The following is a 24,464-nucleotide window of genomic DNA, read 5'->3' on the forward strand; positions in this document are numbered from 1 at the left end:
TGAGAGTATGTATTGAATGCAAAATTGAAAATCAAAGGATATCGGGATATCGGGATATCAGTGCGCCAAAACCAAGATAAACAATTCAAGTGACACAGATCCAGTCTCAGGTTCGCCGCGCTGATGCAAATGAAGAGAAATAAATAGCAAGAAATTTGAGACAATGACGCAAAGCTGATCAAAATGCATCGAGTTCGATGTGGAACAAGTGTTCATCCGGGCTCGGGCATTGAAGAATCGAAAAAAAAATCCATGTAAGAACCGAGAAATAGAAGGTCTATCGTTTATCGGCGACCGTTGAGTCCTTTCAGGACGATACGTCGGCTTGTACCGGCTGAGCCGATGTCACCGAAACTGCGGATTTTTGGGAGAGAATGCACATGGTCATGCGCATCTTGCGCTTCAGGTACACCATTTTCTGGTGCCATGTTCAGTGAAAAGGGTGGGGGATTGACGGAGCTAGAGCGCCGGGTTTGCTGAAGAACATCTTCAACCCAAGCTTCGCCCTCGGGGCTCATCGAAATTTGTCGCGAGCGAGGCTTGGGGCCTGCTAGACCCAGAGGCGTGGCCTGTGAGTCGGAGTGGCCAGAGGTAGTGTTTGCTGGGGAGTGTGCGTGGAGATCTCCGACCGAGTAGCCAGATGACATAGAAAGCCGTCGGTTGCCCACGGCTGCTGTGGGTGGCGAGGTAAAAGAGCTCAAAGCCCCCGTTGTCACCGAGCGAGGAGCCATTGTCGATAAATCAGATGCATTGGAACTTCGTCGGGCTTTACGGACGGTAAGTGAAGAGGGCGGGCGGGCGCTAAGAGCAGAAGGAGGCCGCGAGGGGGTAGCTCGACCGGACTTAATATGGGTGGGCGCCCCGGGCTGGAGCGTATTGCTGGGAGAATAGCCTGGTGACGTGCGAGGTGCGAAGCCTTGAACCTCTACTCGAGGTGTCTCTGCAACCTTGCGGCGGCCGTGGTGGATGACATACTCGCGGAGGTATTCTCCAAGATCAGCCCAGCCACCGCCGACACGGACCATGACTCGCTTGCCCTCTTCACCTACAGTGCGAACAAATAGCCTGGTAGGTGCTGACTGTCCTCCATGATGGAGATGATACAGCTTGACGCAGCTATCCTCGGTCTTGTGAGCGTAGGAAGAGCGCCTCCTGGAAGCGGACATAAGGGTAAGACCCGGAGCAGGTGTCATACTGCGAGATGATGGTCCATGTGGAGACTCTGACAGACACCGCTCTCGCATCTTTCGGTCCATGGAAGAGGACGAGGAAGATGTATCTGCCTCGTTGTTGGGATCCACAAGGTGGATACGACCAGGAATAGTGTTTAGGATGGAGTTGATCTTTTCGTCAAGACGATCCCTCGGTTTTCCAGAGAGCCTATTTGGCGATGAGGCACGAGAGCCAATATCCGTCATCTCCGAATCGTCTTCCTCGACGTATGACAGTTCGTGCTTTCTCACACCGAGGCTCTCCAGACTGGGATGAGCAGTCAAACGCTTGAGTAGTCGAGCAGATTTTGGCTGCTCTTGATGCTGTACGGCTCTTTGGGCGGTATTCTGGCCATACGGTTTCAAATCGGGGGTGATAGTCCTTGCCTTTTGTGTACTAGCCTTTAAATCAGACGCTGATCGACCCCGGCTGAGAGCGGGACGACGACCGGAGGAACGAAGAGGCACTTGGGTTCTTGGCGTAGACGGCCCGTTGGGAGGAAATTTGGCAGAAACTGGGTCCTTAGCGGTCGACTCAAGCTGGACCATGTCTGGCGCCTCTCCAGTCACCAACTCGAAAGCGAGTTCCTCGTTGATGAAGCGCTCCAGAGGAAGGCTGACGGAACGGTTTGGCTGAAATGAGGAGTGAGAAGAGCTTTTTCGATTCTCCAGGTGAAGGAGGCGATCCTTCCGCAATAAACGAGCACCATGTGACTTAGTGGTCTGGGATGTCGGGAAATCAGGGCGAGAAGGGGTCAAGTGGTCTCCCGACGACCCAGTTTGAGGCTCAGGGGCATCGGTGCTGGAGGTCAAAGAGGAGTTGTCGGAGAGCAGAGAGCCCACAGACCCGGTAGAGGGTCGACGAGGACGCGGTATTTGAGATTTCTTGTCGAGATGGAGTTTTCCTGGCCGGATCTTTCCAAGCTTGATGGGGCTTTGTAGCGGCTTCCGGGCAGAGCTTGGTTGCTGTGACGTACTCTTCCCTGTTGGTTGAGACTTGACATTGACAGGCTCTCTATCGGAGGTGGCAGGCTTTAAATTTTCCGACTGAATGAACTGATGCTGCGCAAAAAGCCCAGGGTTCTTGCAAGCCTCAACAGGCAGCGTCCTTGGTTCCGACGCAATCATCTCCTTCGGAGCATGGAATGACACTTGATATTCGGGCTTCTCGCTGACCAGCTTGGCCATCGAGTCAGTTGAGCAAGCTGAAGAATTCTTGGCGTGTGATGGATCTGGTGAATAGAGTACATCGAGGGCATTCATATCCCCTTCAAGCTCTTCATCGCGGCTATCGGAGGCTCCATCATAGCTGGTAGGATGATATTTTGTCTTGGGGCTAGATTTGGGGAACTCAATTGGGTTGACGTTCACCTCAATAGTACCGGAGGAAGTAGGCCTTTGAACGAAGGGGTCTTCATCAACATCGTGCTCTTTTAAAGCGACGGCTTTGGACACCCCTCGAGCTGGGGATGATGAAGCCGGTGGTTCCACGAGTTCAGGAGGGATGTTTTCTTTGTCCTTGATGTCTGGTGTTCCTGGCAGTGGTATCCGAGATGGCGATAGCTGTGGAGTTCCCATTGAAGGGATAATGGAAGTTCTGGCGAAGAAGCTGGCCTGTGTTGGTGTTTCCAGATCTTCGGCAATAACGACATTAGATCGACTTGCAGATCCTTGTTCGGCGTCATTCACGCCTGATTTCTCGAAGGCTCTAGGAACATTTGAAATGATTTGCAGTCTAGACAGGGTAGGTAGAGTTTGGTCCCCCATCGAACTTGGTGTAGAATCCTTGACGTTTGGTTGACGCTGCTCGGCATTTGAGACCGCAGGTGCCCCCACTTCAGGCTGAGGTTCTTCTTCAATAGTCTCCGTGTAGGCAGGCTGTTGAATGCATGAAGTTTCTGTCACAGTCCCAGCTTGAGCTAAGTCCAGCATCGACTCTTGCGAGGTCTGCTCCAGCTGAGCCTTACTTGCCTCGCAAGCCGCAGCCGCAGCAGCAGCTTTGGCTTCTTCTTTCGCACGTAACCAATCCGCACGAAGCTGATATTTCTCCGCTTCGACTACCCACTCCGCAAAATCCGACTCAACTTTCTCCAAATCGTCAATCCAACTCTCAGGCAAAGAATCCTGGCGGCCTTCCAACACATCCAAGACACGGTCCATCCGCCTGCCTACAGAAACAACCGCAGACTCGAGTTTGACATGTTCTTCGCGTAGACAAGACCTGGAAAAAAGATGGTCGCTGGGTTTGGGGGAACTGGAGATGCGCAATGCGTCAAAAGAGGAGTCGAGAGCTGATCGAATGATTTTGAGTTCTCGTAGAAGGCCCGGGACCTGGCGCAGAACAAGAAGTCGAACGTCCCAGGTGCTGAGGAGAGCGCTCAACCTTGACAAAAACGGAAGTGCACGGAGAATTGTAGCGGTGACGACGGCTGTGAAGTCGCTTAGCTGTACATAGCTGAGCGGCGGTGGCACAGACACAGTGCTAGTGGAGGAGGAAGGGCGAGACCGGGATGGAATGTGGGCATTGAGAACGTGTTCCTTCAATTCCTCCACATTTAAATTGTCCATTCCATCGCGTATCTCCTCAATCCTTTTTTCATATTTCTCGACCACATCCGCTGGCAGACTCCCATAGTACTCGACCTCACCGCTACCAGGGGGCAGCAGTAAGCTCGGGACGGAAGCTGCACCCGCGACGTACGGTTGTGTCGGCGGGACGAATCCCTTTCCATCTTTCGCTTCGTTGTGTGTCGGCCATGTCCACGACTGGACCTCCTTATACCAAATTTTCAAGTCCTGGGCAGCTATGGCAGCACGAATGCCCAATGCCCGTTCGGCGGGTGAGACCTGGGAGATACTCTGTGATAGGCTGTCAAGGGAGAACGATTCACTCGAGGGGATGGCTTCGGTTGAGGTAAGGGCTTGCAATGTTGACTCGGGAGAGAGGTTGCTGAGCAGAGGGTCGATTTTGGAGTATGATGAACCCGGGTTTCGTTCAGGGGAAGTCGAGCGGGAGTTATCGCGGGAGTGCACGGGAGAGAGGCGAATCGAGGGACGAAAAGGGCTTTTTCGACTGGTAGCCATGCCGACTGATAGTCGTGGTCCAAGTCAAGCTTCACGGAGACACAGAGAGAGCTTGGGATGGTTCGCAGTGGCACATGAATTGCGGAGGTCGGAACGGGGCTGCAGGCGGACGGTAGCACTGTCGAGCCTGCATGCTGAGACGCCTTCCAACCGATTTCTCAGTTTTCAGGAGCCAATGCTGTGACCAAGGGATCTGGCTCTCCTAAATGAAGCTCAACGCGTGAAAACACGAGGTGGGCGGCAAGTGAGACAGGTGAGAATTCGAGGATGGGGAGGTTGGACGAGTCGTTCGATAACGAGGAAGTTGAAGAAAAATAAAAGAAGAAAAAAAAACCCTCCAAGCTCCTAGCTCCGTGGCGATTAACCGGGGAATAAAAATAAATGCTGATCGAGGTTCATTACAGGTGGAGTCAAAAGGGGGCACGGTTAAAGTGGACCATTTGCTTCCGCCGATCCGCGACGCTATTTGTTTTTGGAGGTCTGGGAGATGTCGACAATTATTACCATTTTGCCCTTGATTAGTTTTTTTTTGAATAGTCTTCAAATATATACCAATACAGGGATAGCTAGTTTGGGACTCATTCTTGCGAGCTGTCGTTTGGGTAAAGCGGGCCTATTCACTACATCCGAAACACGCACGGTGTACCCGTAGGTAATGGCTCTACCGCGAGGACTTGACAGCGTCAGTGCACGGAATAGCAGCCTTCTCGTCTCGGAGGTTAGTCTCGAGCTCGAAAGAGGCTCCCACAACATGGTGGTCAAGCTCCAGGATTGTCATACTACCGTCACAATGGCGTCCTCGGGGCAAATCTACACATTTCAAGGCATCTGCAAAACGTTCCACATCGCAAGATCCACCGAATCCTGTCAATTAGCACCTCATAGTCAGCATTCTCCAAAGAATCATGTCGAGTTTCCCAAACCGCCCCGAAATGCTGGAAGGGGTTGCAGATCATATCGCCTGCGACCTGAAGGAATATGAGGACTGGTTTACGCTCGAACCACCCAAGCTGAAGGAGATCACCCATCATTTCATTAAGGAGCTCGAAAAGGGGCTTACGGTAGAGGGTGGTAATATCGTACGTCGGAGTCCAAGGACCCCCAAGGAAGATGTTAGTAACGCAAAATGGCCAAGCCGATGAACATCACTTGGGTTATGGGCTATCCCACCGGTAACGAAAAGGGAAGATTTCTGACAATAGATATGGGCGGCACTAATCTCCGCGTCTGCGCTGTCCACTTGTCATCAACGAAGAGAGACTCTGATGTATTTCAAAAGAAGTACCAACTACCAGAAGAAATCAAAACAGGCACGGCCGATGAGCTGTGGAGTTGGGTTGCGGATCGTGTGCAGGACTTTCTCAATGATCACGACAGCGGTGGCCAGAAGAACCAAAAGTTACCCTTGGCCTTCACATTCTCCTTCCCAGTGGACCAGAGGTCCATTTCAACTGGGGTCCTCCAGCAATGGACGAAGAGCTTCAGTGTGTCCGGTGCGGAGGGCGAGGATGTAGTGGCACAATTGAAAGCTGCGGTTGATAGAAAGGTATATGTTCTGAATGATAGAGGAAAGCTCCACAACTCATTCATCCAGAAAGTTCCAGTCGAGATCGTCGCCCTGATCAACGACACGACCGGCACACTCATCGCCTCGCACTACGGTGATCCGCAAGTCAAAGTCGGCTGCGTTTTCAGTACCGGATGCAACGCAGCATACATGGAAGAATGTCGACTGATCCCCAAGTTGAAGCATCTGAACCTTCCCAAAGACGCGCAGGTAATCATCAACACCGAATACGGTGCATTCGACAACGATTCCGTTGTATTACCCTTGACTCCATGGGACCACCAACTCGATCGCGAGTCCTTACGACCCGGAACCCAGCGCTATGAGAAAATGGTCGCAGGTCTTTACGTCGGAGAAATGCTACGACTGATCATGGTCAACTTGCACGAGGAAAATAGGCTCTTCAAAGGCCAAGACATCACGCGTCTGCGATGCGAAAACGCACTTGATGCTACATTTCTATCCATCGCCGAGCTGGATCTTTCAGAGGATCTGGAAGACATGAGAGATGAGTTCGAGAGTAGTCTAAGTTTGAGCCCCCTGCTGATAGAGCTTAAAGTTTGTCGGTACCTCATCGGTCTGATCGCGACACGCGCAGCGCGTCTGTACGCGTGCGGGATCGCGGCAATTTGCAAGAAGAAGGGCATCAAGAAATGTCATGTCGGCGTGGATGGCTCGGTCTTCAACAAGTATAGCGGGTTTAAGCAGCGAGCTGCGCAGGGGCTGCGGGACATCTTCGACTGGCCATCTCGCGAGCTGGACCTAATTGTGTTGAATCCCTCGGAGGATGGGTCAAGTGTGGGAGCTGCTCTAGCGGCAGCTCTGGTTCTTGATAGAGATATGAAGGGGCACCTAAGCAAGAAAAAGGACGATTGATGGCAGAACGTGAAAGATATATAAAAAGTGTAGATGAAGAGTTGAGGCTCGGACGTGTCGGCGATAGACTAGAGCGATAAGAAATTGATAACCGGATTCTCCACCATCAACACCCATCTCTTCTCCAACATCCCACCCGTAGTCAAAATGCGCTTTCGCACTCATTTAAAGAATACGAGAACCTTCTCCAGTGAGTGAAGTCTCCGCACATTTTCAGTAGATTCTAACAAATCCAGAATTGACCGCTTCCCTCTCGTTCCCTGGGCAAGGTATGCTGGATGCGCCTAGAGTACGATGTGGTCCGCTTCACCATCATCCCAGATCAAGGCACACAAGTCTGGGCTCAAATTCCAGTTGTAAGTGTGAAAAGTCTCATTCTGACCCTTAAGACGACAAAGAAAAAAGAACGGACTGACACGAACCAAAGAGCACAATTTTCGACGAAGAATCATACCAATTAGAATCCAACTCTGACGCAATTAACATCGAAATCAACGTCGCCGTCCTGAACCGGGCCTTGCGCTCCACATTTGGCGCATCATCATCTCAACTCCGCCTAACTAAGAAAGACAAAATGCCTCTTCTGGCACTCACCGTTCTCACCACGGAATGGACTGAGGGTAACATGGCCCTCGCCACAGACGAGGAGCAGCCCGGTCAAAGTGATGTCGTTGGTGACCGGCGCGCACGTGAACGTGAGACTTGGATCACGCAGGAGATTCCCATCAAGATCCTGCACGAGTCAGCCGTGGAAGGTCTACATGAACCGCACTGTCCAGACCCGGACGTGCATATTATCCTGCCTGGATTGGCGCAGTTGAAGAGTATCTCAGATCGATTTACGAAACTTGCATCTACGGAAAAGGGTCGACAGGCTGGAGAGGTCGCCAATAATGCGCCGAGTGCGTCGGCTGTGGCTGGGGCCGGGGCTACAGCGTTATCGACCAACTCGGCGCCGAAGCTGGAGTTGTCGGCGAATATGCATGGGAAACTGAGGCTAGCGATTGCGACGGATGATTTGCGGATTGCGAGTGTGTGGTCGGGTTTAGTGAATCCGCCGCTTGATCCGGCTCACATTAATCAAGAGCAATATTCGCAGTTACCGAGTGAGAGAATGCGGGGAGTTGGGGATGATGATGAGTCTGGGTGGGCTAAAGTGCGGATTGATGGAAAGGATTGGAGTCGGGTCTTGAGTGTAGGGAGGCTCAGTCCCAAGGTTGTTGCGTGTGGGTTTTAGATTCGGGACCTCCGTTCAAGAGTGTGCTGCTTTACTGACAAGTCATTGATATTAGGTTTCATTAACGAGATGGCTCTTGTTCTCTACGTCTATCTCCCGGGCAGCTGGAATGGCGAAGAGTCATGCCTCACCGTAAGTTGATATGGACCCACGATGGCCGGATTTATTCACGCTAACCATATGCAGTACTACATTAATTCCTTCACAGCTTGATACCCCTTGCAGCTCTATCTTGCAATATTCTACGGCTAATATCCGGACCAAGGAATCAACAATGCAAATCGGTCCGAACAATTATTCTTCTCATCCTTTTGACTTCTTCACAAATATTGCTCGGGATTTTTTCCCCAAGGACTCATCAATAAACCGAATGGACAAGTCATATTCCAACATCGACCCATTACCATTATCTTATAAGACGAATGTACGTTGAGAATATGATCAGTCATGTAATGGAAGACAGACCCGCGGTCATGATTATCAGAAATCATTATTAAGACAAGCGCACGACCAGAGCCAATGCGGAAAGAAAGAGAACATCAGATACAGCGTGCAACGCGAAACTCAGAAAGCCACAGTGTATGCCTGCAAGGCAGATGGGGGATGATATACATGATGCAAGGAGAATCGTCTCCCTCGCTTCGCAGACGAAACGAGTCGCAACAAAGAACAGCAAGAAGCTAGCTATGTGCAAGGCTTCACGATGATGAGCTCAGTGCGAAAACGCCGGAAATGGGGTGTCTTGCGAAAGGCCGGACACATGCAAAATGCTGGGGAGGGGATCTATTATAGGGGGTGAGGATTCATAGTGTGAGAAACAAGCAGCATATCAGACATGAAACAAAAGAAATTCGTCTCAACTAGTCAAAGTGACCTTGTTGGGACTCCAATACTGGCTTGTAGAACAGCAATGCTGTTTATTTTGCCATAACATCAATGTAACGGCCCTTCTTCTTGCCGCGGACATTGTTACCCTTCCGTGCCATGGGGGCGCCGAGAAGGTCGTCAATAGACTGTGCGTGGCTCAATGAAGATGTAGGCCGGGGCGGACCAGGGGCGGACGACGCACCAGGCGGCACGGGAACCGTCGCGCCAGTGGAGACAGATCGGGGCAAATTGCCCAGAATTGGCGGCGGGACACCAAGATTGGAAAACGCGGGGCTTGATGATAAAGACGGTGGCATGTCACTGGAGGAGGATTGAGGACGGCTGCCCGAAGCGGACATCGGGGGTCCAGGAGGAGGAGGAGGAGGCATGCTACCAGAGCTGGTGCGACTGGGAGGAGCTGAGCCACGAGGGGGAGGAGGCGTCGCACGAACAGCTTTGGCACTGCCAGGGTCCTTTTTGTTGACCCATTTCTTCAATTCCTTATCGTAATAGAATGAATTCTCCTCGCCAAGCTTGGCCCTGATAGGGCCACCGCCAGTGTGCTCTGCTTCCTTCTTGGCACCTCCGAACCAACCACCGAACCATCCCTTCTTCTGCTGCTGGGCGTCTTTCTTGGCTGAACAGCGTGTTAGCATAAGATCTTTGACTATAAGAGGTTCAAGTGACCTACCATCTTCCTCAGCGGCCTTTCGGAACGCCTCATCAGCCTTGCGGTCGTTCTCTGCCTTCTTAAGGGCAGCGGATCGTGCAGCCAAATCGTCATCGTCATCGTCCATGAATGATTTCTTCTTGGGCGGCGCTTCCTCTTTCGTGTATTGCTCTGGCTCTTCCGTGGGTGGGAAATCCGGGGTATACGATGGTGGGTCATAAGCATTGCCAGTCGTAGCCGGAGGCGTGTAGGAACTCTCAAACTGCGCCTTAGCAGGGCTGTCCGATTGCGGCATATCGGGCGGCCCCTGGTAATAGGGCGACTGGTCTGTCTGCGACACATCCTGTCCGGAGGGCTGGTAGAAGAGGCCGTTCACTGGAGGCTGCATCGACGTGAGTGCGTCAGCCGGCGACTGACCGTGGAGAGACGCATCCTCTTCAACCGGTGCAAGAGGGATATAAGACGCCTGAGGCGGAGTGGGTTGGTACCCAGTACTACCAGGCGAGCCATAGATGGGGCCGCCCTGGAACGATTGGAAGTCAACTGGGGGGGATGGGTAATCTGTCGAGCTTCGACGCAGTCCGACCGGCATCCCGCCATACGAAGCAGATCTCTGGGAATCGAGTGATGATCGGCCACGGAATTGTTCTGGCGACGCGTTGGGAGCATATTGGGTTGAAGGCAAGTAACGCGAAGCACCACCGGGAGGAACCGACTGCGCCCCATGTCCGGGATAAGAGCCGTACAGTTCAGACACGGAAGGAGAGCGGCTAACAGTCGGTGTTCCTGCCACGTTGGCGAAGGGGCCGAATTCTGCAGTTTCCCCCGACTTTGGTGCACCGGCGGATGCAGGGTCAGCGTCGTCGCCGGCGACAAAGCTGTTGAATCGAGCCCACATAGATCCAGACACCTTCTCCATGCTCGGCTTGGAGATCCACGAAGAACCGCCATCAGTGGTTGTTTGACGAAGACGCGCAGAAAGTTCATCGGCTTCAGTGAATAGAAGCTGGTGGTGGTAGGGGGAAGGGCGAGTGGTTGCTTTTAGAGATGCCCCCACGGCATCGCAGTAGTTCTGCGCCTCAGATATGCGGCCCCGATCGGCCAGCTGACGGGCGTGCAGGAGCTTGAAGGCCAACAAGTAAGGCAGATTCGCCACGGGGGAGTTGCCCAAGATAGAAGTGGCATATTCATAAACCTCAGTCAGGAGGAAAGCGTCTTCGCTGAGCAGACCGGAGTGGAACTGTTGGTGGTCAACGCCAAGGAGGACGATGTTGGCCTGGGGATCATCAGCACCACCGAAGACAGCAGCCCGGGAGAAGATAAAGCAGATATGTGCAGCCTCGGTGCGCCCATATGATGCCAAAAGGCGACCAAGAGCCAGCAATGCGTGCTGATCCTCAGAGGAACGGTTGCTCAACACCAAGCCAAGTGTATCTTTCCAACAGTTCAACCCGTCAAGTGCATTTTTCGTCGTTCCCTGACCATCGGCCTTGCTAATCAACCGATGACCGGCCCTCGCAGACGGAGGAACGAGTTCGTCAATGCTCTCCTCGATATTGCCGGCGAAAATCTCGTAAAGTGCTGCCAGTGACTCGGTGTTGCCCCCCGAGGACCTAACCTCACGTCTGACAAACTCTTGGACGACCTGCTTCCAGATAGACTTATCCATTGTGGATGCAACAATCATCGCATGTCCCCAAAGACGACGGTCGACTGCTGCCCAAACTGCCTCTTCTCTATTTCCTTGCAGTAAACTGTTTCGTAATTTTTCAACCGATTCAGAGTCAACGGCATCAGGACGAGAGGGACATTGAAGGGAACGCCAGATGTAGGAAAGCCACTCGCATGAAAACCATCACTTGTAGCTTCCGAAAGATGCGGGAAAATAGCCTGGCGGAGAGAGTTTTCAATCGCAGGTGAACCTTCCAATGTGCCATCGTTCTCAACCAGAATCTTCATGACCTTCCAAAGTAGTATCCTTTCTTCGTGGCGCCTTTGTGATTCCGGGTGAGAGAGATCAAAGTCGGGAGTAGGTTCATTCTCCAATGCGACGATCTTGCCTGACAGCCAGGACACAAGATCCTTCTTTTTAGACTTAGCCCTGAGAGGCCCAGGGTGCTGAACGATGGTTTCCGCTGCAGGTAGCCATTGGTTGAGTGGGGCGGTCTTGATTTCGCCCGGACTTGGCATCAGCATAGGAGCTGTCTGACCGGCAGAATAACGAGGAATATGCTTGGGGAAGCATGACAGCACAGCTCCCCCAAAGCCAAACTTGAAGATGGGAGCACCTTTCCACCGCTCAAGGACATCATGTTCTTGGCCATCAGTAGGGGTGACGAAGCCGAGACCACGCTGAGAAAGTGCCCGAGCACGACTTTGCACGGAAGGTTGGGACGGCGCATATGGGTTCGGGGTTTTGGTGGGTGAGCTCGAACCATGGACTGAAGCCGGACGCGGAATGGTGGAAATCGGAGGGACAGACGCCCGGGGGCTTATCATGTGCTGGCCTGGAGACTGGGTCTGGGATCGAAGGGGAGGCATCTGCGGATCGGCAGCTTGGGGAGGTCCTGGAGCAGGCATTTGCGGGGCTGGTGGAGCATAAGCCATACTCGGTGTTACACGCTTCGCGAACTCATTGATATAATCCTGAGGGGCATAACGATTCCCGGCAGGTGGAGGAGTCTGTCGCTGAGCAGCAGGTGGGCCGACTGGTTGCCCCATAGCATCGTGTGGGCCAGTTGCATCTTGAGGGGCAAAAGAAGATCCCTGGTCGATGCTCGCTCGTTGAAATCGAGGTGGAGAAAGATCGACAGATGGTTGCAACGAGGGTAGTTGATGTTGCCGAGAATCTTCAGGTTGATAAGAGACCTTTTCGTGGTATGCAAGAGGGCTCGATGTCCGAGGCTGGAATGGCAAGTTTTGGCCAGGGACGGACAAAGGCTGCGAGGCATAGCGATTACGGGGAGAGAGGCCTGCCGGGGGTGGCGCAGGCGAGTATCGCGGTGACTGAGAGGGCTTTGCGGGAGCTTGCGCATCCGGCGGCTGCGGAGAATACCTAGATGCAGCGGGAGGCCCAGCGGGTACACTCGTCGCCAACATAGATCCGTATGGTTCCAGCCGCTCAGGCGGCTGTAGGGGAGACTGTACCGGAATTCCATTGCTTGGTAAAGGCGGAGCTGCCACAGAAGCCAACCCAGGCCCTGGAGCGGGAGCAGGACCAGAAACAGCCGCGTATGGATTTTGGGGCGGAGGCATATGGGAAGAGGTGGGCCCTGCCGCACTTGGATTAGGAGTGTATCGTCCGGAGCCAGCGGGTCGAGACTTGGGCGCTGGTAAAGGGAGTTCCTCGTAAAAGTTCTTCGGGGCGGACTGCGCAGCTGGTGCAGTCGCGGCGGCGGCTTGAACAGTATTTGCCGGAGGAGCCACAGTTGATGAAGCGGGCGGTGGCATCAGAGCTACCGGTTGGGGAGCCGGCTTCGAGGTTGCTAGAGGTCGCCGAGGTCGGGATAGATCATCTGGCAGATCATAAGGAGATTTATACCCCTGCTTTGAGGCCTCAGCAAAGCTCTCCCCCCTGCTAGCCACAGGATTTTGCGGCTGCTGAGAGAAATAAGGCGGAATGGCTGGATTGGCCGATTGAGCAACTCCTGGCATGTAGACCCCAGCCATCAAATCCGCGGTAGATGGTTGATGTGGTGTGTATACGCTAGGCGCTGCCCTAGCCGGACCATAGCTCTGTGGGGTCTCAAATGGGCTGTTCAAGCCACCCAAAGGAGCATTAGGCGCGGATTGCATGGGGTTCTGGACAATAGGCTGCGCTGGAGTAGATTCATCTCCAAGCAGTATATCATCATCATCAAGCGCAGCCTCCCATTGTGCCGCGAGATCCTCCTCCCCGACGTCACTAAGTTCTGCCTCCCATCGAGCGGCCAGTTCCTCTTCTGTAGGTTCTGGAGCTTCTTGTTGAGCTTGGAAGGACTGAGAAGCTTGTGGCTCCTCAATTGCTTGTGGGGTCTTTGAGCTAGAAGCCGCGGACTTCAAAACTTCCTCAAGCTGAGCAGCTGCAGAGATATCGCTTGACGGGGAGTCAACATCGAAGCCCATCGATTCCACGACTTGGGAGGTACTCTTGCGAGTAATGTGACGAATTGGGAGTTCCTTGCTTGCATGGGAGTTTTGAATGGAAGTGAAGAAATCGGCTCCATCATCTCCATCGCCGAAGGGATTCTCGACAGTCTTCCTCTGAGGTATAGCCAGAGGGGGAGAAGTTGGGTATGTATCATCCAACAACGGAACGCCTTCCTCAAATCGCGACTCTGACTCTGGTGATGCGAAGATAGGCTTGGTTTGAGTTTTGAGTTGGTTAAAGAATTCATCTCCATCCGAATCCACATCGGCGGCTGGCTCATTGTCCCACAGATCGTTTCCGTCAGTCTTGCCCTCCACGGGCGGAGTATTGAACTCGGTTTGCTCTGTGAAATCTTTTTGAACGACATGTTTAACTCGAGACTCCTGGTCATCAACCCTAACGCTCAAATCTGCCCGCGCGGCTTTGAGCGGGCCGACCTTATCGGGCAAAATCTGGAACACAGGAGTCCCCAAGCGGGTCTCCTGTGGTGGAATATGTGCTACATGCTCTTCAGGAGCGGCCTGCGTGGGTTCAACAAAAGGCTCCAAGGGAATCGATTGTTCGCGAGCCTCGATGCCCGCCGGTTCTTGAAAGACGCTTTCCTGAAGATTTACGAGGTCCGCGGATTCACGTTGAGGGTTCTGCTTCTCAGCAGTGTCGGGCTGTGGCGGGGTGGGCTCGACGGCCCGGGGATCGTGACCTGCCGCTTCCTGTTCAGCTTCCTCAATGACAGGGTCGTTTAGATCATTCTGAAGCGTCATATCCACGGAAGGGGCCTTGAGCTCGGTTACTTCGGAATGTGTCGGGGTTGAATCGATGGCCCAAGGATCTTGCGCGGCCGTTGGCTGCAGATGCTCTCCGATTGCATTTTCTGTGGTAATATTCTGGCCAGCGGACTCGAATGCAACGGTTGGTTCCACTCTGACTTCAAGCTGTTTTGAGGTTGTCTCTGACTCCAAAGGGCCATTTGTCACAATCGGCTGAACAGCATCGTCGATAGCAGATCCTTCGAAATTCTCCTTTTGCTCAGGGTCAATGGGCAAAGACTCTGACTCCACCTCTGACGCTTGCTCCTTATGCGCAGGAGCAGATTCGATGCCTAACTGCTCGTGGGTTTCAGACTGCGCCGTTTCTTCAATGTCCGATTTTACAAGGTTGAGTTCGGACTCGATCGGCAAGTTCTGTGGCTTGGAAGATGAAGTGTCCTCAGCAGGCATGGGAGGGGCTGGGATATTTTCCGCTACTGGAGGCGCCTCTACCTCAGGTAGAACAAATTGCTGTGCGATCAACTCCTTAGAATCGTCCGGTTCCTCGCCTCGCAGGGGAGCATTCTCCTGCTGCTTGTGGATCTGAGGTTGGGGTGAAACCTCTGCTGATATAGCTGGGCCAGAAGGCTCATGAGCGGTCTCGGTGTATGTCACGGATGCTTCCACGGGTCTTGCGAGAGGCTGAGCTGGTTGCGTATGTGCTGACTCGGTACCATTGATCAGCTCCCCATCTGGAGTCTCCGGCTTTTCAACGTATAAAGGCATTTCCACTGAAGCTGGTCTTGTCGTGGTTTCCGGCTTCTGTGAATCATGTATGGCAGCGTCCAAAGAGGTCGGCACGTTGTCGCGGAGCGCGTTTGTCGTTGTCGGTGCATCCTGGGGAGAAAAGGCAACTGCATCTTGATGCAGTTCCCATGCAGGAAAATTCTCCTCGCTGACAGGTGACTTCATAGTTGTTGCAAGGGTTTCTTTGGTATCGTCGGCGGTCGTCAGGAGATCCAACAAGTCGCCTCCCGTGAAAGTCACCGTGGCGGTGGTAGATGAATCATCTGGTTGAGACGGTATGTTCCATGCATCAATATCATCGGCTGTGGGTTCTTGGGCCATGGCGAACGTGTGGCCCTCGGGTATCGAGGCGACTCGGAGTTTCGGAGGTCAACCTGACACGTCTCCAGTGACCATGAACAACAATCTTAATAAACAAATCTCACGACCGGGATAAATTCAGCAATCCATTAAAAAGAGTAGTGAACAAGGGAAACAACACGAGTTAGAGAAAATAATCAATCATGAGCAGCATCCAGTCACCAGAGGCAAAAAAAGAAGTGGTTTACCTTGAATCGCGAATAGGTTGACTTGGCCTGATTCGTGATGACATCAAGGACAAACATTCTTCCGGTTGGATCATTGTTAGTCATCGGTGCATGCTGAGATAATAATGTAGCTTGTGCACGGGGTACGTCAGGTGATTACGCATCACAGGCGGTAGGCAGTCACTACTCGTCCTGATAACAGTTGGACCTTTAGACTTGCGCTTGAAGATACCAGCTGCAAAACCGATCTCTGCTTCGGCTAAATCTACACAATCTCACTTCCTACGCAATTTTCATAATCGTTTTCCCGATGCTTGCCCTGATCGTCAATTTCACTTGATGTTATCTGACATGATCCTTTACTTGCTGATACGGCTGGAAAGCACCGTGTTGCCTCGCAGCTCATGATCAGGCAATTGTGGAAAGCTGAAAACATCATCTACCATGCCTGACTCACCCGAATACACACATCCTCCACACCAGGCTGAAGAACCCGACTTTTCTGACTCCGACGACGACTTGGACCTCGAGGAGCTTGATCCTAGCAACAACCCGTCGCAAAAATCCCGGATCTCCCGAGACTACACAGGCCGGTCACGAAACTATGGACCAGGTATCGCGCTCAGAAATCTACGCGTTGGGGTGGGAAGTCGTTGGAAACGAAGTGCATCTGGGCGTACAGAACGAGAAGAAGACACGGACGCATTACTCCAGGGCGGAGGTGAAGATGAGTTACGGCGGTCACACGCCAGCTCCCATAATTTGACTGACGACGACGCACCCCTTCTCGACCGTCGCGGCTCGACACGCTTATTCAACGACGATGAGCCTTCCAACAATGGTGGCCGGTTCCGCTTGCCCAGTCTTAAAGGTCCGAGCTTTCTACACAGTATCACCAATCGTCTGCGCTCAAAACCCGATGATCCATCGAAAAAACCTCCCCGAGAGGTCTTTGTCGGACAATACCAAGCAACCAGATATCCAGCCAATGTGGTTTCGAACGCAAAATATACCCCTTGGAGCTTCCTCCCACGCACCTTGTACAACGAGTTCTCGTTCTTCTTCAACATATACTTTCTCCTCGTTGCCCTTTCACAAATCATTCCCATTTTACGCATTGGATATATGTCTTCATACATTGCGCCGCTGGCTTTCGTTGTCTCAATTTCCTTGGGCAAAGAGGCTCTCGACGATATTGTGCGTCGGCGACGAGATGCTGAAGCCAACGCTGAACCATTTACTGTGGTGTCTTTAGAGGGATCCAACGTGTTAGAGATGAACAAGAAGTCCCGTGATTTGAAAGTTGGAGACGTACTTAAGGTTCGGAAGAATCAGCGTTTGCCCGCCGATGTGGTAATACTTCAGAGTCTTTCCAATGATTCGGGCTCGAGCCGACAGAACTCAATTGAAGAGGAAGCCCCTGCGCAGGTGACAGATCTCCTCGAGACAGGCCAGGGGCCGTCGGAACTTGCCGCCGGCTTCGACACGAGTCCCGAGCCGGCGAATGTTGCTGTATCATCCGCTAGTGATACCTTCATTCGGACCGATCAACTGGATGGTGAGACTGACTGGAAACTTCGGCTTCCCTCTGCATTATCACAAGCTCTTTCTCTGGCCGATTTTGCACGACTTAAGATCACTGCAAGCCCTCCAGACAAACGGGTAAATGAATTTATGGGCACAATCGAGCTAGCTCCTCCCGCAGGCTTCTATGATGATCATGTTGATAAGAACACTCCCCAGGCACAAAAGCTTGCGTCCCAGGGAAGTGACAGCGAAATTAATTCAGCGCCACTGACCATCGATAACACCGCCTGGGCCAATACTGTTCTTGCGTCCAGCACCATCACATACGCCGCTATCATCTACACTGGCTCACAAACTCGAGCCGCCCTTTCGACTTCTCCGTCTCGATCCAAAGTGGGCTTGTTGGAGTATGAGATCAACAATCTTACTAAAATCCTGTGCATTCTGTGCATTCTGATGTCAGTTGTGCTTGTGGCTTTGGAAGGTTTCGAACCGACGAACAATAAGAAGTGGTACGTCGCGATGATGATTTATCTCATTCTGTTCTCCACAATCATTCCGATGAGTCTTCGAGTCAATCTCGACATGGCCAAGTCTGTCTACGGCCGATTCATCCAACGGGACAAAGACATTCCAGGGACTGTGGTTCGAACGAGTACTATTCCCGAAGATCTGGGCAGAATTGAATATCTTCTTTCCGACAAAACAGGGACTTTGACTCAAAATGAGATGGAACTCAAGAAGATTCATGTTGGCACAGTTTCATATGCGAACGAAGCAATGGATGAAGTCGCATCGTTCATTCGCCAAGGCTTTGCTGCCAACGCCTTGACGACTCCATCGACTGTATTTGGAACCCAGGCAGGTCAAGGTGCAGCCCCGCGAACCCGGCGAGAGATTGGTTCTCGTGTCCGAGACATCATCCTGGCCCTTGGTCTATGCCATAATGTTACGCCGACTACCGAGGAGGAGGACGGACAAAAAGTCACAGCCTACCAAGCATCCTCTCCCGATGAGATTGCTATCGTTCGATACACTGAAGAAGTTGGGTTGAAGCTCTCGTATCGTGATCGTCAGAATGTGGTGCTTGAATCCACAGACTCCAAACAGGTTGTTGTTCGTGTTCGCATCCTCGATATTTTTCCAGTCACTTCCGACAGCAAGCGAATGGGTATCATTGTCCAGTTCCAGCAGGATGAGAGTGCTCTTGGCCTTGACAGTAAGCAAGAGCCTGAGATATGGTTCTATCAAAAGGGTGCCGATACTGTCATGTCATCTATTGTCGCGGCAAATGATTGGCTTGATGAAGAGACTGCAAACATGGCGCGTGAAGGTCTGCGTACTTTGGTGGTTGGTCGCAAGCGACTCTCTCTCTCTCAGTACCAGGACTTTTCCTCCATGTATAAAAAGGCCTCCATGTCATTCCAGGGACGAGATGATGGCATGGCCAAGGTTTTGAGCGAATATCTTGAACGGGACCTGGAACTTCTTGGAGTGACTGGTGTGGAAGATCGCTTGCAACGTGATGTCAAATCTTCACTGGAGCTGATGCGCAACGCAGGCATCAAAATCTGGATGTTGACAGGCGACAAAGTTGAAACAGCCCGATGTGTCGCCATTTCGGCCAAGCTGGTTGCCCGAGGCCAATATATCCATACTGTTCAAAAATGTACAGACAAACAGACTGCGCAGGAAGCATTGGACTTTTTGCGCAATAAGACCGACTGTTGCCTGCTGATCGACGGCGAATCATTGAACTTGATGCTCAGTCAATTCCGGACTGCCTTCATCTCCGTTGCAGTGCTCCTCCCAGCTGTCATTGCGTGCCGATGCTCTCCGACCCAGAAGGCAGAGATTGCCGAATTGATCCGTCAGTACACGAAGAAGCGTGTCTGTTGCATTGGTGATGGTGGTAACGATGTGTCCATGATTCAGGCCGCCGACGTTGGCATTGGTATTGTGGGCAAAGAAGGCAAACAGGCCTCGCTGGCCGCCGACTTCAGTATCACCCAGTTTCACCATCTTACCAAGCTTCTGGTTTGGCACGGACGCAACTCTTACAAGCGGTCTGCCAAATTGGCACAGTTCATCATGCATCGCGGTCTCATTATCAGTATCTGTCAGACCATGTACAGCATTGCTAGCCATTTCGAGCCCAAGGGCCTCTTCATCAATTGGCTCATGGTCGGATATGCCACTGTGTATACCAACGCACCGGTCTTCTCTCTAGTGTTTGATAAAGACGTGGATGAGCGCCTTGCCAATATGTACCCGGAATTGTACAAGGAACTCAAAACAGGAAAGAGTCTGAGCTACCGCTCTTTCTTCACCTGGGTGCTCATCTCTGTCTATCAAGGAGCTGTCATCCAAGGCCTATCACAGATCCTCTTGAACTCGATTACTGGCTACCGTCTGATCAGCGTGTCCTTCACGGCCCTCGTGCTCAACGAGCTGGGAATGGTCGCAATCGCAATCACCACCTGGCACCCGATCATGATCTTCTGCCTCATCGGCACACTTCTCCTCTACGCCAGTAGTGTCCCTTTCCTCGGCGATTACTTCAATCTCCGATATGTCATTACTGTCGACTGGCTCTGGCGTGTCGCCGCCGTATTGGCCGTTTCTCTGCTCCCGGTCTGGGCTGGCAAGATGATTAAGCAGTCGTGGAAACCTCCGAGCTACCGCAAGGTGCGCGGTTGATCTACACTGTAAAATTTTGTTTTATCTTGACAGTGATTCTCATCCTTGGTTTTCTTTCTTTTCTTTTCTGGGTCATAGCCAGCTGGCTGGTGTACTCGTGTATATAACCCCTAGCATCTTGTCATTGCAAAGCGCATCAGGCGTTGAAAACTTGGAATCATTATCGTGTCTCTTGTTCTGGCGTAGTATCGTCCATATAAGTTGGGTCTGCCAAAATGCTGCCATTCGCATCTAATTATCTGATACCTGGACACCGTAGGAATCGTAGATATGGACCGGGATCTCTGGATTACAGGTGTAAGACCTCACCTGTCTAGTTTTGCTATGACGTGTTCGTGGCAAGAAGTCTGAGTAAATCGTCGACACAGTAGACTTCAGGTCAAGAGAGACGGTTGAGGTTTCGAATTCCAGGCGAACAAGAAACATTCAAAGAGAATATATCCACGGCTTGCTATCGCCGCACGCACCACTTGGAGCGTATTATATATATCTTCCCGATGAAAACCATGGAAGGTGGGGTCACGAACTTCCTTTCGATTGAACATATAGTCAGGAATGAGCAACGCTTTGATGACCACGAGCTATATGCTTACACATTGAATGGTGTCTCAAGCGGGGGAATGTGGATTCAATATTCGTGCAAGAACCTTGGACCTGCTTGCAGCCGACCCCACCTGGGCACCGCGTCCTCGAATCCCTTGACGATTGAACAAAAACGCGATACTCAAGGCTCAATCACGCCCAAACAGATTTGAAGATTTTCATTGACTGGACATGGCATGATGCCCGAACACGAACAGGATATTTTCTTTACTAGCCTCGGCCTGGCCGTGCTCGATGACATTCGAGTCCCTCGCCAGGAGCTGCTGACCAACATACTGGGTGGTTCAGGTACATATGGTGAGTGAAAGCTACCCTATTTCTCCAAGACTATGAATAGTTCTGTTTTAGATTGATGGCCACTGAAACTGCTTTGAAGCCACGCTTGGTGCGCGATTATTTCTTCCCGGGTTACTCAGTCCCACCCTAGGCTGGATGATTCGTGTTGGAGATGACTTTCCGATTTCCGTTGAAGAAGGACTGCGGAGCTGGAATTCAACATTGATTATTCGAAAAGAACCAGGTAACCCCTCAACGAGGGGTTTACTCGAGTATCAGGATACTACTTTTGGGCGTAAGAGTCCCTTCACACTTCTGCCATTTTCTATTATCATCCCCCTTGGATTGTCAATTCGTCAGTCTGTGCATACCTTTCCAGAGTCTAACCAGTTCTCTAGCAAAAGACTTCAAGTACACGACCCCAGTCCTCGGAGTTCAAGATAGCAGTCTAGAAGGAACACCACTTTTGAAGTCAAAGGCATACCACTATTTAGCCTCGCCCCAAGACATAAAAACACGGATATCAAATCTCTTCACTATGAGATACAGAGAAGCGATTTCCGAGCGTCCGTTGATAATATGGGAGCCGTCTCCTCTGTTCTGCGGCCCGAACAACCTCCAGGAATGCTTAGAAGCCGCATCGATGGTTGACGTGTTCTCTCCAAATCACATAGAGCTGGCCAAATTATTCTCAGTCCCACTTTATGCTGAATCGATCCAGGAAAGCATCGAGAATCTTGCAGCGCGGGTTGTGCAGCACGGAGTCGGTGCAGACCGCCAAGGTACTGTGATCGTTCGGGCTGGTGAGCATGGGTGTCTTGTCGGTGCGTGGGGCCATTCTCCCAAATGGTTCCCTCCGTACTATAAATTTGACTCGAGGGATGTGAATAGCTCCAAGGTCATTGATCCAACTGGAGCCGGAAACACTTTCTTGGGGGCATACGCTGTTGGGTATGTCAAGACGGGGAACGTCTTGGATGCAGCTTGTTACGGCTCGGTTGGGGCATCGTTCGCCATAGAGCAAGTGGGTACACCGGAGATTACAAAAGAACGTGACGGAGAAGTATGGAATGGGGTCAATGTTTACTCAAGATTATCTGAATACATGGCGAGGATCATGTTGAAAGAGGTCCGCAGTGTCGGCTCATGAGACTCAACGGGGAAACAATCCGGACACTTCTTACTACCTGGTTATCTGTGAAATTCCAAGTATTATTTGCTGAACACTTTGTGACCTAAATAGATTATGGGTCCGCGGCGGAAGAGAAACGTGGAGCGGCTAGATCGGGTGGTACAAGGTTTTGGGAAAGAAATAAGGAAATTTTGAACTAGCCTTTGGCTAGTGAAGCGTAAATCGGGGGGACTATGTCGTTTGAGCAAATCATTGATGTTGAGAAAGAAACAGAGGGAGATCAGGGTAGGAAGGCCGAGAGAAAGAGCTCCGAGACGCCGCAGGCTGAGGAATCTTGGACAGCTATGGGTCTGTGCTGGAGGACACGGAAGAGAATCAAAGAAGAAATTTCACGGAAGAGCATCCGATTGTCCAAGATACTACACAAGATGCGCACGAGGAGTCCCCAAAGAGAGTTGATATAGCAGCAGGTTCTCGTCATTTTTTAATCAACTGCATCTATGGCTCACTGTCCTTGTGAACTCTTCTATGCCAATTTGAAATCCATTATTCGAGACCACGAATGAATTACACTTTACCTTAAAAATAGCAATTTACGGAGAAATAATTGGAGTTGCAATGTTATACATTAGATTGATTGGCAAGGGGGGTATAATTGCAGCGAGTCACATAATCACGTCACCACATAACGTGCTCATTAGGCATCAAAAGGATAAGAAAACAAATAGCAATCATCTCTCCTAACAGTCTTCAACTGTCTTAACGAGTATAAGGCTCGGGCGAAAACACCTTCTTGAAACGGAAGTGCGACAGATCACGAATCACCTCGGCAGTCTGCTTCATGTTCTTCTTCACAATGACAGAAGTCGGCTGCGCGAACAGCTCGTCAATCTCCTCCAGAGACATATTCTTAGTCTCGGGCATGAAGATGATCTGGTAGAACCATCCCAACACGGCAATACCACCGTAGAAACCGAGCGTCAGTCCGGTGCTCGTCATGGTATCCCTCATGCGAGTGAAGTTATAGGTCACGATGAAGGAGCACAGGAACAGGTTTGCGTCGGCTGTAGTCATTCCGTAGTGACGAAGATAGGTAGGGAAAACTTCGGAGGGAATGACCCAGGTCAAGCAAGCGTAGGAGCCGAAGAAGCCCATGTACATGATGATACCGGTGAGGTAGAGGCCTTCGGCGGCGGCGGGATACTTGGTGTAATCGATGGTGTAACCCGCGCCGACGAGCACGAGGCCAATGAAGAAACCAGGAAGCATAGTGTTAGCCCAGTATCGGCGACCGAACCGCTCCATGTACAGGACGGCGGGGATACAGCCGAGGAGAAGAGAGCCACCGCCAACAAGGGACATGAAGACGGAAGTGCGCTGGTCGAAGCCGATGGCGCCCATGAGAGTGGACATGTAGTACATGATAGCGTTGACACCGGTGAACTGACCGAGGAAGATCATGATGTTTGCATAGACGATGGCGCGGCGGGCGCGGGGCACGGTGAAGAAGTCCATCCAGGCGTACTTCTTGGTGAGAGCTTGCTCTTCCCTTTCGGCGGTGACGGCCTGGCGCATGCCGAGGAATTCATCCTTGGATTCAAAGTCGTTGAAGCCGCGGATCTTCTTCCAGACGGAGTAGGCGGCAACTTCTCTGCCCTTGTGCATGAGGTAACGGGGGGGATTCGGGCAGGAAGAGCATTCCTACGAGGAGAATGGTGGAGAAGACGAGGGATGAGCCCAGGATGTAGCGCCAGTTTCCTGCAACGTCGAGGAAGATGGCCGCGACAGCGTAGCCGAGAACTTCACCGAGAGCGATGTTCAATTGATAAAGTGAGACGAGGTTACCGCGAAGTTTGCGGGAACTGGGATTGGGTGTTAGATTGATGTTTGATGATTGATCGTATGCCATAGCAAGGAAGAACTTACCACACTCGGCGACGTAGACAGGTACGGTACCACCCTCCAGACCGACACCCATACCGAGAATGAAACGACCAGCGAAGATCATACCGAAGTTGATGGCACCAGCCTCCAGGCCGGCACCGATGGTGTACAGGATACAAGAAACGATGATGGACATACGACGACCGAGATACCCGTTCGACGGAGAAAGTATCAGAGCACCAGCAACGGCACCAAGAGGCATACCAGAATCCACCAGACTGGCCTGTCCGCTGTTGAGGTGCAGAGCATCGGGGAGATAGAGGTTGGCACCGGAAATCAGCGACTGGTCGAGACCAGAGAGCATACCACCCATTGAGGCAAAAGCCACCAGAACCCATGTGAAATAAGCGGGGTTCGTGAACACGACTTCAATCTCGGTGCGAGGCTTCCTCAGCGACGGCAGTTGCTCTTCAAGCTCAGCAATCTCTGCGTCCATAGCAGCCTCTGTCCGGTTGGACAGCTTCTGATCAGCAACCTCATCGAACTCCTCCGCGATACCCTCCTTGTGCTGGGTGCTCTGGGGAGCCTCGACATCCTTGAAGTCCTTTTCATCGGCCATGA

General features: G+C 51.9%; 7 protein-coding genes across 7 annotated transcripts; 4 read left to right on the forward strand and 3 right to left on the reverse strand.

The window, feature by feature from the left end:
* Window positions 1-284: 284 nt before the first annotated feature.
* Window positions 285-4,295, reverse strand: N7477_004603 (GAS2 domain protein; the record flags this gene model as incomplete). The annotated part of the gene is made up of 1 exon (XM_056966266.1): window positions 285-4,295. The coding sequence occupies one exon, from the start codon at window positions 4,293-4,295 to the stop codon at window positions 285-287; it is 4,011 nt and encodes a 1,336-aa protein (XP_056823047.1).
* Window positions 4,296-5,200: 905 nt separating this feature from the next.
* On the forward strand, window positions 5,201-6,738 carry hxkB (putative hexokinase; the record flags this gene model as incomplete). Its single annotated transcript, XM_056966267.1, has 2 exons — window positions 5,201-5,374; window positions 5,431-6,738. The coding sequence occupies 2 exons, from the start codon at window positions 5,201-5,203 to the stop codon at window positions 6,736-6,738; spliced, it is 1,482 nt and encodes a 493-aa protein (XP_056823048.1).
* Window positions 6,739-6,885: 147 nt separating this feature from the next.
* On the forward strand, window positions 6,886-8,188 carry N7477_004605 (checkpoint protein HUS1 family protein; the record flags this gene model as incomplete). Its single annotated transcript, XM_056966268.1, has 5 exons — window positions 6,886-6,928; window positions 7,027-7,094; window positions 7,166-7,964; window positions 8,031-8,107; window positions 8,162-8,188. The coding sequence occupies 5 exons, from the start codon at window positions 6,886-6,888 to the stop codon at window positions 8,186-8,188; spliced, it is 1,014 nt and encodes a 337-aa protein (XP_056823049.1).
* A 704-nt stretch (window positions 8,189-8,892) lies between these two features.
* sec16 (COPII coat assembly protein SEC16) lies at window positions 8,893-15,515 on the reverse strand (the record flags this gene model as incomplete). Its single annotated transcript, XM_056966269.1, has 3 exons — window positions 8,893-9,479; window positions 9,534-11,248; window positions 11,287-15,515. 3 exons carry the CDS (start codon window positions 15,513-15,515, stop codon window positions 8,893-8,895), a joined length of 6,531 nt encoding a protein of 2,176 aa, XP_056823050.1.
* Window positions 15,516-16,165: 650 nt separating this feature from the next.
* Window positions 16,166-19,948, forward strand: N7477_004607 (aminophospholipid-translocating P4-type ATPase NEO1; the record flags this gene model as incomplete). The annotated part of the gene is made up of 1 exon (XM_056966270.1): window positions 16,166-19,948. One exon carries the CDS (start codon window positions 16,166-16,168, stop codon window positions 19,946-19,948), a length of 3,783 nt encoding a protein of 1,260 aa, XP_056823051.1.
* Window positions 19,949-21,365: 1,417 nt separating this feature from the next.
* Window positions 21,366-21,977, forward strand: N7477_004608 (uncharacterized protein; the record flags this gene model as incomplete). The annotated part of the gene is made up of 1 exon (XM_056966271.1): window positions 21,366-21,977. The coding sequence occupies one exon, from the start codon at window positions 21,366-21,368 to the stop codon at window positions 21,975-21,977; it is 612 nt and encodes a 203-aa protein (XP_056823052.1).
* A 741-nt stretch (window positions 21,978-22,718) lies between these two features.
* N7477_004609 (putative MFS sugar transporter) lies at window positions 22,719-24,462 on the reverse strand (the record flags this gene model as incomplete). The annotated part of the gene is made up of 2 exons (XM_056966272.1): window positions 22,719-23,615; window positions 23,665-24,462. 2 exons carry the CDS (start codon window positions 24,460-24,462, stop codon window positions 22,719-22,721), a joined length of 1,695 nt encoding a protein of 564 aa, XP_056823053.1.
* Between the last annotated feature and the right edge of the window lie 2 nt (window positions 24,463-24,464).

The sequence above is a fragment of the Penicillium maclennaniae genome (assembly GCF_028827695.1).
Source record: "Penicillium maclennaniae strain IBT 15551 chromosome Unknown utg000004l:1.0-3007600.0:1.0-3009580.0, whole genome shotgun sequence".
Lineage (NCBI taxonomy): Eukaryota > Fungi > Ascomycota > Eurotiomycetes > Eurotiales > Aspergillaceae > Penicillium > Penicillium maclennaniae.